Source organism: Scleropages formosus, chromosome 18 (assembly GCF_900964775.1).
Source record: "Scleropages formosus chromosome 18, fSclFor1.1, whole genome shotgun sequence".
Taxonomy (NCBI): Eukaryota; Metazoa; Chordata; class Actinopteri; order Osteoglossiformes; family Osteoglossidae; genus Scleropages; species Scleropages formosus.
In genome coordinates, this window is record NC_041823.1 from 18,539,701 (window position 1) to 18,554,522 (window position 14,822).

The 14,822-nt window shown below is 40.7% G+C and overlaps 1 protein-coding gene across 1 annotated transcript; it reads left to right on the top strand.

The window, feature by feature from the left end:
- The first annotated feature begins 796 nt into the window (after window positions 1-796).
- On the top strand, window positions 797-11,308 carry rbfox1l (RNA binding fox-1 homolog 1, like). The gene is made up of 12 exons (XM_018735987.2): window positions 797-1,065; window positions 4,563-4,799; window positions 7,624-7,803; window positions 7,937-7,990; window positions 8,191-8,283; window positions 8,391-8,448; window positions 8,547-8,606; window positions 8,798-8,936; window positions 9,059-9,098; window positions 9,305-9,375; window positions 9,658-9,739; window positions 10,140-11,308. The coding sequence occupies exons 1-12, from the start codon at window positions 979-981 to the stop codon at window positions 10,182-10,184; spliced, it is 1,146 nt and encodes a 381-aa protein (XP_018591503.1). The 5' UTR covers window positions 797-978; the 3' UTR covers window positions 10,185-11,308.
- The last annotated feature ends 3,514 nt before the right edge of the window (window positions 11,309-14,822 follow it).

The window sequence follows — 14,822 nt, forward strand, 5'->3', positions numbered from 1 at the left end:
GCTGATCAACTTGTAAAATGTCGATAATGTCAGAAGGTTTCCCGCCTATTCCTTCCAGCGCGATTATGATTACTTTTCTTCTAATAATTGTTTGCTATTTACAAATATACGGCAGCAGATGAAACTTAAGCGCAAAACAAGGAGTAACTGAACCGCGAATTATACCTTTTTTGCAGAAAGACGTTTGTCATAAATGCGAGAGACAAACTGTGGAGAACGTGGGCGCGAGAAGTGTCAGGTGTCTTCACCTGCTGCGGATCATGGCCTGCTTGTTTAGTTTATATGAAAACAGTATGTATATGTTTCGGTGTCAATGTGCGTTTTGAGTACACACACACTGGAGGAGATCAGAACTGAGCAGTTGAAAGACACCTGCTGTGGGCACTCGAGTTGAGCAGCTGAGAGACACAGGCAGATTTGAGTGGCCATTGTGTTCGAAATGGATTCTCTGTGCTTTTGAGTGTAAGAGGGGAGACTGTGGCCTGATGTTGCGGTGTGGAGAGAGCAAACACACAGAAGCAGGGGGACTCGGGGGAAACTATTTGTGCGCAGTGAAACTCGACGCGTCCCATGTGTTTCTGTCCGTCAGGTCGGCCGTCCCAGCTGACCGAGAGACGCGCAGAAGTGCGCGCGCTCTCTTCCACGCGCTCCACATCCTCCTTGCGCCGAGGCAAGCTGCCCATATTTCCCGCCCTCGTCTCACGCTCCTTAAAGACTTTTTTTTTTTTGAAAACTCTAGTGACAGGGGAAAAAAAAAAAAAAAAAACTTTAGAAGTTGCTCTTTTTTTCGTTTATCTTTTTGGGTCCGTTTTTTTCCCCCCTGGATACTACTTGTCTTTTTCTTCTTACCTCATCGTTTTACTTTTTTACATTCCTCTCCTGCTGTTCTCTCCAGTTTGGGTGATCATTATTCCCTCGTTTCTTGTCGCCGTCTCTCCTCTCCTCCTTCCCTCTTTAAGTCTTTTCTGGCTATGAACCATGCTCTCCTCTCCTACTGTGATTCTCCAGCCGTATGGACTGCCTGTGTATCCTCAAACTGCCTCCTGCTACCCGAGCATTGTGCAGGTAACTCTCCCTCTCTGCCTACCTGCCGCCTGCTCTCCTGCTCTTTATTGGTGCTGCGCTTCACGCGGCGTCGCGCGACTACTCTCGCGAAACAGAAAGTACTGATTTCACTTGTCTCTTTCTCGCGCCTTCGCATGCATTTTGTTGCTAGTTCTCTGTAAATTATTATTATTATTATTAATAATAATAATAATAATAATAATAATAATTACAAAACACTGACAATTGAAAGAGGTATGGCCCCGTACCTTGGCTTGTTAAACTCACGTCACCGTCACACAGTACCAAAATCAATAGACACGCGCGGTGACCGGCCACCTCATGTGTCAGGTTCAAACAATTAAAATTGGACTAAATTTGATGTTTATTTCCTTGATCAAGGTGGTGTTTTAAGGCAAACGATATTAAGGGAGGAAGAAGAGGAGGTGTAGTGCTTTGGACACACAGTAGTAGTGAACTTGCCCTCAGTTGGACATTTCTCTTTCATTATAATGAAATATACTTTAAGTATCTTTTAACCTGATGAATTGAACCTAGTATTGTTCGATGGGTTAATGAAGGTAGACAAACTATGAGTGTGGCCGAATAAATTGGAGACATCACGACAGAATTCTTAAGACGTGGCAGCTAAATAAACTGTCTGCTGAACCTGTTCTTTCCTTCGGCCCTGGGAGATAATACTGACAAATACTATGGTACATTTTATGAGTCTCTGGAATGTCTCTCCTTCCAACTCTTTGTGTCACACCAAGTGTATTTTTAGCATCCTCCTTAAAGTGGAGATTAACACCGCAAGAGGGACCGTAGCCCAGTTCAAAGACAGGGTTCGAGATGAAAAGGCTAGCAAAGTATTTTATGATTCACCGGTCACTCTACTTTATGAAAGGTGTGTTCCAAAAGTGTGTGCATCCCTTCAGGCATTAGGGTTACACAGCCCTAAAAATGGTCGATGAGTTAATAGCCATGAAATCACGAGTTGATAATGTCCACCCAATGGGAGAATAATTTTCTTTTCGCTGTGAAAGTGTATATGTATAAATATGTGTGGGTGATGGTAAGATTGAAGGTATGTGTCTATGGGGTGTACACATTGTATGCGAGTGTCTGCCCTGCCCTTTGTATCTCACTACATGTTATATCTGCAGCCATGTCTCTCTGTATAATATGTAAAATGTGCTGCCCCAGCAGACAGCTGGTGGTGGAGTGTGACCTCCAATCTGAAATCTTAACAGGTGAAGAAGGGGGGCAGGGTCTCTCTGGTAAATGATATGGTGTGGTTAAAAAGGGAAGACAAATGTTAGGAGGGGGAGGCCACTACGGAGCTGAAGGCCACTTGCTCCCCTTTGCCCTCTGCAGACCACAGGCAAACAGACAAGAGCCAGTATCAAACAGACTGTATTTTGAGCTTCTCTCATACCATGTATGGTGAGAAATGGTCAAGGTTTTGCACAAGGGGAATAAAGGTGGGGGGGGGGTAACACAGCTGTGTGAGCTGCGACAGGGCCAGCCCAACAAAACATTATAGGATATAATAACTATAATATGGATATAATATGAAGTTCTAGATGATGCACTTTATCTGCTCTTTGTAACCCAGTTTAAGCAAAATTTTGTGAAAAATAAACTTCAGTCTTATAGTTGTCTGGAGAACTGTCAGGATTGTCAGTCTGTTATGTTTATTCAGTGGCATTATTGTGCACTTTTATATCTTCAGCATTGTTGCAGCAATCTTCCTCCCTGTAACTTTGCTTTTCCTTTTTGTGTCACTTGAGAGATGTCTGAGACACAGCTGTGAACTCAATCCCAGCGGCATATGTTTCTCGACAAAGGCTTGCACCTGTTCAGTGTTCTCCAGCTCACTAACCAGGGGGAAGATGGAAGATACAGCTACTTCTAGGAAACACAATTATTTTTTATTTGCTACGCCTTTGTTCATATGGATCGTGGGTTTAACCCCTACCCTTCCCAGTCTTCCAAAAACTCTTTACTTGTCTTTCTGTCTCTGTTTCCTTCTTCTTTCTCGCTATCTCCTTATCATTTGAAGGCTATATTTACACCGCCCCCCCCGGTTTCTAAAAGAATACAACAGCTGATAAACTGAGTGTGGGGGGGTGGCCATGAAGATGTGGGGGGTGCCACCAAGGGGGGTGGGAGTGCAGACAGCGAAGAGTCTTTCACAGCATTGAAAGACTAGTAAGTTGGTTTTTATTTATTGCAGGTTTGATGAGACATAATATTTCAACATCTGTTACAAAAAAATATATTAGAGAAGGACCTGGTTCACTGCAAGTAATGGATGGCAAATGAATGTTCCTCAAAGAAATGTTTTCCAGTGAGTTTATAACAAGCTGTACCTTAGCTAATCCAACATCTACTACTGGGTAAACTGGGTAAACAGATTTTTGACAGTACAACTACCAGCAGAGGATAATGTCCATTTATCTGCATATACTGTGCTCAAGGAGGCCCATTGAGTGTTTGATAGACAGTAAACAGTGAGGATGGTATATATGACATTTAAAAGCTTTATTTACAAATATTTAAGAATTAGCATTTTCCTATATCATGCAAAATTTTTCACGTTTAAGAGCACAGGAATAGTTTTTCAGTTTTAAGATTTGCTTTTTGGGGGGGTTTCTGGAAAAAAGAAAAGATTGACATGCACAAATGAACACAGCAGCTGCCCCGACGCCCCAAACTCTTATACCACAGGTTGGATGTGCTACGTTTTGAATGGCCAATGCAGAGAACATTAGTGCTTGTGGGCGGGCCTATGTGTGACATTAAATATGAGTGTGTTGTGTGTCAGAGAAACACACACTTCGAAATGCAGTGAAGGGGTAAGACCACTGATTGTTCTATGTATTGGTTACTGTGCAAACATGTGTCTCTATACTGTTGTGCTGTTTGTATTTATAAACTGTTCTTTTAGTGATTTTATCTGAAAATGTGTCACGTTTAAGATTTCATATTGAATTAGCATTAAGGCGCAACATGTTTATGAGTCCTATCAGCTGAGTCATATTTCTTCTGGAAAAGACATATAATGACTTATAAAAACATACAGATAATACATACAGTCCAGCAGGAAGGAGATTGAAGGACATTGATTATTTTCTGTCATCTGTTCTTCATTTTATTTCTCTGATCCAGAACAAATGACAATTTTTTTTTTTTTTTTAACTGTACGGTTGATTATCCTGTCAAATATTGGAAAACTCTGTTAAATTATTAAACCATCATGGTATTCGGTATGTCAAGTCACACTAAATTCTATAGCAGTATCCTTATAAATATTTTTTTTTTATGTTAAGTTATAAATGAAATGTCAGTTTTATTAGTTAAATATCAACAATGGAGAGCTTAATTAAGTGCTTGATTCCCAGGGCTTGGGACATATTTTTTGTAACTGCTAAATAAACCTCAGATGAAGTCCACATGGATCTATCTTATTTTTGCTGTTTACTTCCTGTTCCTCTGGCTCTGTTTGCTGATAGGGTGCCCCAGCTCAGGAGGCTGGGCCTGGCAGTGGTGATCCCACCCTGCCCCAGGTTTATGCCCCGCCTCCAACCTATCCTGCTCCTGGACAAGCCCCACCCACTCCCGCTGGCCGACTTCCACCTCTGGAGTTCAGCCCAGCGCATCCCGCCCCAGAGTATCAGGACCACCACCAACTGAGGGTCTATCAGAACTCCCAGCATGAAGGAGCGGAGACCATAAGTGCAAGCAGCACGGTGAGGACAGGGGCAAAGCTCAGTGTCTCAGAGTAGCAGGATTGAGTACATCTCCACGGAGAGGTACATCTTTGAGGGACACCAATAGTAGAGGGTTAACACATTCAATGAAAATAATGTGTCAGTTTCAAAAAGGAAAATATTAATGATAAAAACTGATAGCAGTATCACAACAGGTCATCAAGAGTGAGCAGCACACAAGTACTTTTATCCCCTTAATATTAAAAAAAATATACATTTGAAGAAAACAATTCTTCAAAGAAAGACATCCATTGATTTTACTGTGAAATATTTACCTTGCGGCAAAGAGAAATTACAATGATTTGATGTTGTGGCAATGCACAGGAGTGGCAGTCAAAATCCGTTGTGTCACGATTAGAACGTGTTTTGCCTCAACTTCATTGGGAACGTTTGATCCATACAAAAGGGAAATGTTATGCGTGCCTCTTGTGTAAGGATGTGACAGATGACAGCAAGACACAGCATGTTCCAAACCCCTGCGCCTCTATATTTAGAGCACCACCTCCACCGCTCTGCCCTTGTAAGGCAGTATATTTGGCTTGCAGGGGGCAGCGGGGGAGATGAGAAGGGTTTGTTTTTCAAAGATATAGCCTTTCTCTTGAAATAGACCAGGTAATCCCAGCACTGACAACACATACCTGCAGAAGCTGTTTAGGGCAAAGGCAGGTTAGGGGCAGACTGTGTGACCACGTATGTCGACTCTTTGGTAAGAAGAATCAGAGTAATATTAATCACATTTAATTAATTTAGTTAGATTTTTATGAAATGCACATACTTTGTGGGAAATGTTTCCTATGTTTATATGTCAGAAAACATTTGCTTTGAATTTCTGTATTTACTGTGAATGACTGATGTGTGTTATGGGGCATCTATGAATGTGCTGATAGGAGCAATCTGATAGGAGCATCTGTTGAAGAACTTTTTTTTGCAACTTTTTAAAAAAAGAATGTGTAAGGACAAAACAGAAACACTTAAGATAATGCCCTTGAGGCTTCAGGTAATGCAGCAAACAGTTACATTCTTCTTTATTAAAGGTGTTTTATGGCAACATTTATATATTCCATTGCTAGAGCCCCTGTGTTACATGGTCCTGGTAATCGGAATTTGAGACGTCGCCACGAAGGGTGGGTGGTGGGGGGGGCGGCAGACCGGAGGACCCCTCCCCCTCCGAAATGTTGCTCAGGTTCAGAAAACACTTTGCATCGTGACATGACACCATCACCCACCCGAACCCCCATCCCCACTCCCACCCCCCTGCCTTGGCCTTTGTTTTGTGTGCAGAAGTGGGAGACTGTGGGTGTTTGCCCAAAATGTGCTATTCTAGCTTCTGTAACTAGGTGTGAAAAGCCAAAGTCTGTTCTGCGTTTGTGTGTGTGTGTGAGTAAGAGGTTGTTAATGTGTTTGTCTCCTTTCCCTTCTGTGTCTCCCTCCCTATTAATGTATGTCCCTCCGGAATCTTGGGAAATGACCTTTAACCAGTGGCAGAAAAGCAGCACCGTGACCCCAGACTCATATTTGAAACATTCACCTTTCACCCCCCGTACCCCACCTAAGCTTTTTGTGCAGCCTCCTGCCTGTGTGGCCATTCACTCTTTTTCTTTCTATTTTTGCTTTTCTGCAGGCTTTTTGCATTCCCCATTTCTCTTTCGCTTTGTCTCAATCTGTTGCTAATTCCTTTCAGTTTCTTCTCTGCATTGAAGTTCTGTATTTTGAACTGCATTTATCTATCTTTTCTAATTGATACATTTCTATCCTAAGCCTGCTTTTATTACATTTTTAAATTTTTTTAAAATATTTTTCCATTTTTGTGTTTTTTTTTTTCTTTCCTGTACACCATTTTGTCGTTTACATTCTGCACTGCTTTCTCTCATCTCTCTCCTATTGCTCACGCTCACATTAGTTTATTTTTTTTAATCTTTTAAATAATTCTCAACTCCATTTTTGTTTCAGTCCATTTAATTTCTTGGCTTTAGAAGGTTGTAACACTTTTGTGTTTGACAAAAAATGTTGACACAACAGCACACACTGTGGCATCGTGGTGCATTGTGGGATAGTGGATGTTTTGGCCTTGTCGCACATTATTGTTCCCTTTGTTTTGCATGAGGGCATTTTATATATATATATTTTTTTGAAAAGAGCAGAGGATAAATTTAAAATTCAGTTTCTGTATGCATTAAAATACTTTTAAAAATTGAATTCTGATGCAGTTTTCAGTTGTTTGTACAACTTCAGGCATTTTTATCCTGCCATAATGTTTTACCATTTAATGTTTTGTTCTTGAAAAGCATTGGTTTATTTGCAGATTGCTATAAATTTCCACATAATAGCAAATATACATCAGTATTTGTATTTCCTTTTCTAACGGGCATGTATTTAGACACCTAACTAAAAATATAGATTTGTTCACGCCTCCTCACTTTTGCTTGAGAAGGAACACTGGATGAGGAATGCTTATTTGTCCTTGGTTTCTGTCACCTGTTTTGGAAATACTGTATGTTCTCTTTTATTGCAATGTGATGAAATAATTTTAGGTTACCTTTAAAAACAACAAATTATAAGATAAATTAATATTTCCTTAAGTTCTATTATTATTATTATTATGATTATTATTATGTAGTTAATACAAGCAAACCCAGTATATTGCTCATGTTTTTGTTTCTCACTCTCTTTTATACTTCTTTTCCTTCTTTACCGCTCTGCCTCTCTTTCTTCCTTCTGAACACCCATCTTTTCTGTTGCTTCTGTCCTGCATCCTCAACACCTCTTTTCCCTCGTCATGTGCTCCCCTGTCACTCGCTCTCAGGATGATTCTTTGGCTCCAGTGACCTCTGACCCACAGTCTCTCAGCGTTTCTGTATCATCAGGAGGATCGGGAGGGAGTGGAGGAGAAGAGGAGGGAGCTGGCAAGACGCAACCAAAAAGACTTCATGTTTCTAACATCCCGTTTAGGTTCCGGGACCCCGACCTGCGGCAGATGTTTGGGGTGAGAGAATAATCAATGTGTACGGCACCGATGAACTTCACTCGACTGCTCTCTCATTCGACACTGTGTATTCCAGTGATACAATAATTCAGTGAAAGCTCATGAAATGGCTATGATATGTGATGTCTTTCAGCAATTTGGCAAGATCCTGGATGTGGAAATAATCTTCAATGAGCGAGGATCAAAGGTGCCTTATTAAATAACTAAGTATAATTTAAAAAAAGCATACAGTACTGTTGCTTCTCTTCCTCATTAACTACTTTTCGCTTTCTGTCTTTCAAATGTTAATCAAGCCTACGAGTTAGATGGTTTGTCCTTCATGTCAGCACCATTTTGCTTCTTTTCCTTCAAATCATGACATGCTGGCTGCCTCTGGTCCAAACACAGGGCTTTGGTTTTGTCACCTTTGAGAGTGCCATGGATGCAGACAGAGCCAGAGAGAAATTAAACGGCACAATAGTGGAGGGAAGGAAAATAGAGGTGAGACTGTATGTCGGTTACTGTGTTTATATGTGTTTTATATGTACTGCACAGAAGCATAAATAAAGTAGCAGCAGGAACTGACAGAGATCTGCTCTCCTTTGTAGGTAAATAATGCCACAGCCAGAGTGGTTACTAAAAAACCACAGACTCCACTGGTAAATGGTGAGCATCCATTCATCCCTGTGTCCATAAGGGTCCTGTTGAAGCATCTGTGTCTTTTGTCACGAGGACACTGATGGGAGTCACCTCTGTTATTCTAGCAGCTGGATGGAAGATCAATCCAGTAATGGGAGCAGTGTACGCACCCGAACTGTACACAGGTGAGTCCGTTAGTCCCACATTTGACCTTGTTTGCCTGTAGGTCTCTTCTAGGCTATTTAAACTAAGGCTTTCATAGCTGATAATTTGTTGTTTGCGAGTGTTTTCAGCCTTGAGCAAACCAAAGTTTGGAATTATTGGCCAGTCATTGTAGTGCTGTAATCAATACATTTTCCCTGTTCTTGCCTGTCAGTTGCCAGTTTCCCATACCCTGTAGCGACACCCACCTTGGCATACAGAGGGTCTACTCTCAGAGGCCGCGGCCGAGCGGTTTACAACACCATCCGCTCTGCAGCTGCTGCCACTCCAGCAGCTGTCCCTGCCTACCCTGGGTAAGACGCCTACGATAATCTCCTGAAAGCACCTAACCTGTTCTCTGATGAGGATGGAGAGATTTGATTTTTTTCATCTTCTATTGCCTATTTGATCAGCTAAGTTTCTCTGTACATTTTAGCGTGGTCTATCAAGATGGTTTGTACAGTGCAGAGGTCTATGTAAGTCCTACTGTTTTTTCTTCATCTACATTACAGTTAATAATCGTGCTGTTCTTTGCTAACATATCTAAACCAGTAATTATCAAAGCCAGCGGGGTTACAAATCAACATGATGAGAAAATTAAAGACGGGGCAGTACACATCTCAGCCATGTTATTTTATTGAACAGAAACATCAAACTGTGTGAAATCTGTTGGTTTTTCCAGGGAGGTTATCCAGCAGCATATCGAGTAGCTCAGTCAGCCTCCGCTGCTGCTGCCGCCACCTACAGCGACGGGTAAGCAGATGATGAACAAAGGAACGAGACAGCTCAGTTTAATCACAAAGTACCTCGTTATCTTCTGAAAACTCATTTTTATTTGTACATCTCAAGATGTGTTGGAGTATATGTGTCTCTAGCAGTGTAAGTCACCTTGGTGAATAAGGTGTGTGGGCTAGTAACACTACATAGTATCCAGTATCCATTGTAAGTCGCTTTGGAGAAAAGTGTCTGCTAAGTAAATAAATGTATATGATGGTACAGTATGTTACGTTGTGTGTCTGTTCATCTTTCCCCCAGGTACGGTAGAGTGTATACCGCAACTGCAGACCCGTACCATCATTCCGTAGGACCAACTGCTACATATGGAGTTGGAACAATGGTGAGACTTTTGATTTCCTGAGTCTTCGCTGTCACAGCTTTAGGTCTATTCTATTCTATTCTATTCTATTCTATACTTCCTTGACTTGTATTAGTAGAATCAAGATTACTTTCCAGACAAAGATCCTATGTACAAAGTAACAGCAGTGTATTATTTTTGATGGTGTGTGTGTTTCTAGATGTATATATTTTGGTGTATATGGGGAACATGGTCCTACAAACTCTGAATGGGGTTTTAGTTATGGTTTGCAGATGTATATTTCTACCTACATTGTCTATAAACGTAATATCAGGGAGTAATTGTGAAGTAATCAGCCGGTATCAATAAAATGCTCTTTGAGTTAAAAGAATGATTACATATCTAGAAAAGAGACACAGTGTGTTCAATTCTGCAATGACAGGCAAGTCTGTACAGAGGAGGATACAACCGCTTCACACCCTACTGAGACGCAGGAGGTGCTGTTCACTTCGCCCTTCGAAGTTGGTGATGCCACCGGAAGAGAGGTTCTCACATCAAGCTGGGGAATCGTTCCTTCCTTTCCCTTCCTTCCCTACCCACTAACCCCAGAACAAACTGTATATAATGTAGGACAACATGACTATTTATTCAACACCTGTCAAAAAGGTGATTTAGTTGTAAAACGTTTACTTAACCTTGCGGCCAGTGTTGATTGTGATGCCTCAGGTCGTAGAGAAATTGGGGGGAACTGATGCAATTCCAGGTCCGGAGTGCTGGAATTTTGTCTTCCAGCTGCAAAACACAATCTCTCGTGGTTTATGCCAAAGCTGAGCAGCAGTAGTGTACCGTACTGTTACTGAACTGCCATATCAGAACAATTGCTGTAGTGTTGTGCCTTAGAGGCACAGCAAACCGATACAGCGACAGAAATAATTTGGTCATTTTTATGGATATGACCATGTTGTGTTTTACAGTGTTTAATTTTTGGTAAGCGTGCAATAATTTTAACAAAACTGGGGAAGTTTTTAATATAACCATTGCGTAAATGACATTAGTGTGTATGTTTGCGAGCACACGAGTATAAATAATGTTTGCGTGTATGCGTGCACATTCAGGGGTGTGTGTGTGTGTAGTCAGTGGACAATCTACATTATCGCAATGAACCAGATATGGTGCGCCGTGTCGATGCTCATGAACTCAGAAATGCTCCTGTCACCACCGTTCATCGTCCAAAATTCACTTCAGAACAGTCTACCTCCGCTTGTACAACTTTCAGTTTTCTTTCTCTGTTAAAAAAAATTTTACCACAAATTAAGAGGAGACGTGGCACACAGGCATTAAGCACAGTATACTTACGTCCAGTCTGCTCTATTGCTCTTTAATACAGACTTAATAGTCTCTCTGCTGTAATCACACCTTCTGCTTCAGTTTCTGTTGCGCTTGCAGGGCTTGTTAAATTCTGTTTTCCTCTCTGACTTGCTGGTCCTTCATAATTTGTATTTCCTGTCACTGCTTTTCCTTTCCAAAAGTCTCCTCTCTTTTGTCTTTTCTTTCCAGTCTGTTTTCTATAGTGTTTGCGTTTTCTCAATAAACCTATGATTTCTCATGGTTTCTTTATGTTTGCCTCTTTCCATCTTTTTGCCAGCTTCTATTCTATTCTATTCTATTCTATTCTATTCTATTCTATTTTCTGTTTGTATTTCTCAAGGCTGATTTAAACTCTGTGTACTGTGTGATCTCTATATAACTCACCTCCTCTGATACTCTCTCAGTCATCCTGTCTGTGCTTTATTTATTACTTTTTAATATAAAAGTCATCACTGTCCATTCTTTGTATGTCACTGTACACTGTGAGAATGTTTCTATCTGAAGGTACTGTAAATGTGCCTGCATAATCATAGTGAAGTATACAGCGTGCTGCAAAGCACACATTAAATCTCTTCACCAGGGGAGGATTAGTTCTTGGTAAATTTATTAGAATTTATGTGACTAAAAAGATAATTTACATTTGACTAACATGATGATAGCACAAAGCTTCAAACCCTTTTATAGATGTACAAGATAAATGGTATATGCACACCCTCTAGTGCTGCCTTTCTATTTTGTATTTCTCTATAAAAGTGCACTTTTCTGTTTTCTGCTCTGACTTCTCCTGGGGTGTTTTCTGCAACTTCTGTTTTGCACAATATATGCCATTGCTGGCATTTAATTGGTTTATCATCCTCTCAACTGCACAGCTTTCCTTACGTTTTTTTTTTTTTTTGTCTATTTTACATTTATTCATTTAGCAGAGCCTTTTCTCCAAAGCTTCATACATCTCAGAGAACAGTACAAAAGTGCATTGCATCAACATTACTTAAGATATTGCCTATATTTGCTTCATCTCTGCACTTCTGCTGCCATTTCTTTTTCAGTCTATCAGTGCATTATTTCCTGTCTGTATTCAACGCTACTGTAATTTTTCTTTCATTGTATTACTTTTCTTCTGCTGTAATATTTCCCTCTACTCCGCTATTTTTTTCAAACCTAAAATACTGCTTTCTTTTTTTAGACCCGAATTGCTGAAATATATTAATCACTGTTTAGTTTCGCAGGCTCTCTGTCCAACTTGCTCCTTTCTTTGCTTTTTCTCTGGTGCTGCTGTTGTCACTCTTCTTCCTTTTCTTTCTTCTGCTCTTTCTTTCTCTGCTTTACACACCCTGTCCTCTAGTTAACACTTACTGACTTTGCTGATTGCTGTTGGATTAAAGCTTTCCTCTCTATCTTATCCTTACTTCCGTGCTTCATTTTGAGAGCTATCAATGACATGTAGACGTAGCGGAGATGTAATTATAAACAAATCCGTCTTTCTAAATACTATTGGTTGATAAATAGCATAAGGTGAAAATCACAAGATAATGTCATGTAGCCCCTAAAATGAAGAGGTATTTTTTCTGAATTCTTTGTAAAATTCTTTTCTAACATATGTTCCTCTCTTTTCCATTAATGTTGTTACTTTCGCATTTTTTTTTTGCTCCACATCTTTATCTTCAGTTTCGCCCTGCTCTAGATTTCCTGTTTCTGCCTAATAGATCACTTTCTTTTCTTTATTCTCTCCTTCTGTCAGGTTTGCTTTCTTTAGCCTTTTTTTCTGTGCTCTGACCTATTCTCCTGCTTAGATTTTACTTGATCTACTGTCTTTTTGCTCTTGCATGCTTGACCATACACTAACCTACTCTTGTACACCCATCCCTCGCTAAACTGGGTTAATACACACACACACACATTTTCTGAACCGCTCATCCCATACGGGGTCACGGGGAACCGGAGCCTACCCGGTAACACAGGGCGTAAGGCCGGAGGGGGAGGGGACACACCCAGGACGGGACTGGGTTAATATTTTCTGTGAAATCACCCTGTTAGGAGAATTCCTATTATGGGGAGATTTTATTTCCTGTGGGGAAAAAGCTTGTTCCCGGACGAAAAATGTATCGTCTGAAATTAATTAAAATATATTTTTATGCATAACAAGTGGTAATACCTACATCCAGTGTTTTCTAATATTTGTAGCCAAAATACACACACACACACACACACACACACACACACACTTTCCAGAACCGCTTGTCCCATACGGGGTCGCGGGGAACCGGAGCCTACCCGGTAACACAGGGCATAAGGCTGGAGGGGGAGGGGACACAGCCAGGATGGAACGCCAGTCCGCCGCAAGGCACCCCAAGCGGGACTTGAACCCCAGACCCACTAGAGAGCAGGACCCGGTCCAACCCACTGCGCCACTGCGCCCCCCATAGCCAAAATATTTATATGATTATATAAATTAAACTATAAATAATTAAATATGAATAGTTATAATTAAGGGGGTGCGGTGGCGCAGTGGGTTGGACCACAGTCCTGCTCTCCAGTGGGTCTGGGGTTCGAGTCCCGCTTGGGGTGCCTTGCGACGGATTGGCGTCCCGTCCTGGGTGTGTCCCCTCCCCCTCCGGCCTTACGCCCTGTGTTACCGGGTAGGCTCCGGTTCCCCGTGACCCTGTATGGGACAAGCGGTTCTGAAAATGTGTGTGTGTGTGTGTGTGTGTAGTTATAATTAATATAAATATACATTTTAAAAAGTTATTTCTTGTCTTTCAGTGTTACATTTTGATTAATTTTATATTATTAAAATCCACTTGCCCAATGAAAGGCGCTAAAGTCCACAGTCTATCCAAGAAACATAGGGTGTGAGACACAACAGACCATGGACGGTCATATTTTGATAATTGCTAAACATTACTAAGTTTCTGTCTGTAATCAAATTGTTTCATTCTGTGGTTATTTAAAATGTTCCCATGAGTGTTTATTTTGTATTTGTATTGTTGTTCTCATGTTGAGTGAGTGCGCTGAACTGATAACCAGGGATGAGAGTTGTTTTGCAAGGAATTATCTACGTGGGTTTGCCTGCATTCCTTGTTGACATGACTCTTACATCTTTGTTAGGATTGATCAACATAGTAAAATGACCGCATGATGTGTATCAACCCCGTTGTGCTAAATTATAAGCCCTTTGCAAAAAAAAAAAAAAAAAAAACCAATATACACAAGTCACTATAGTCAGTTTTCATTAGACAGGACCCCCTAATGGGAGAGATGAGTGTACTTTGCTTTGAGAATTTTTCTGTCCTTGAATCTCCTCATCCTGCTACTTAAAGTACCAAATGTAGGGCTGTGTATTTTTCTCTTGCTTATACTTTACTGCACTTTCACCTATTCTAATGCTTTGCTTTCTGAACTTTTCTGATCTCCATAAATCACCTTAGTCTGCCACTAGTCTCTGTATGAATGCAGCCAAAACCAGAATGATGATAGTTTCATTTTCTATTTTCTTTCTTTTACTTTCATGATAGTAGGTAATCCTGTCAGGCCTCCTACAGGATGTTAGTAGCATTTCATGCGACACCTTTTTCATATGCTTTCCTTTATGCTATGTAACTTTTATCTGCATCACATATTTATAAAAAACTGATGCTGAACTGCTTTTCTTTTACTTCCTTCGATTTTTTTTTTTTTTTTTTTTTTTAACTCTCCTGCCCTTATTCTTTCACCCACTGTGTGTTATCACTCTATTGACACCTCTCACTCACTATTCCGT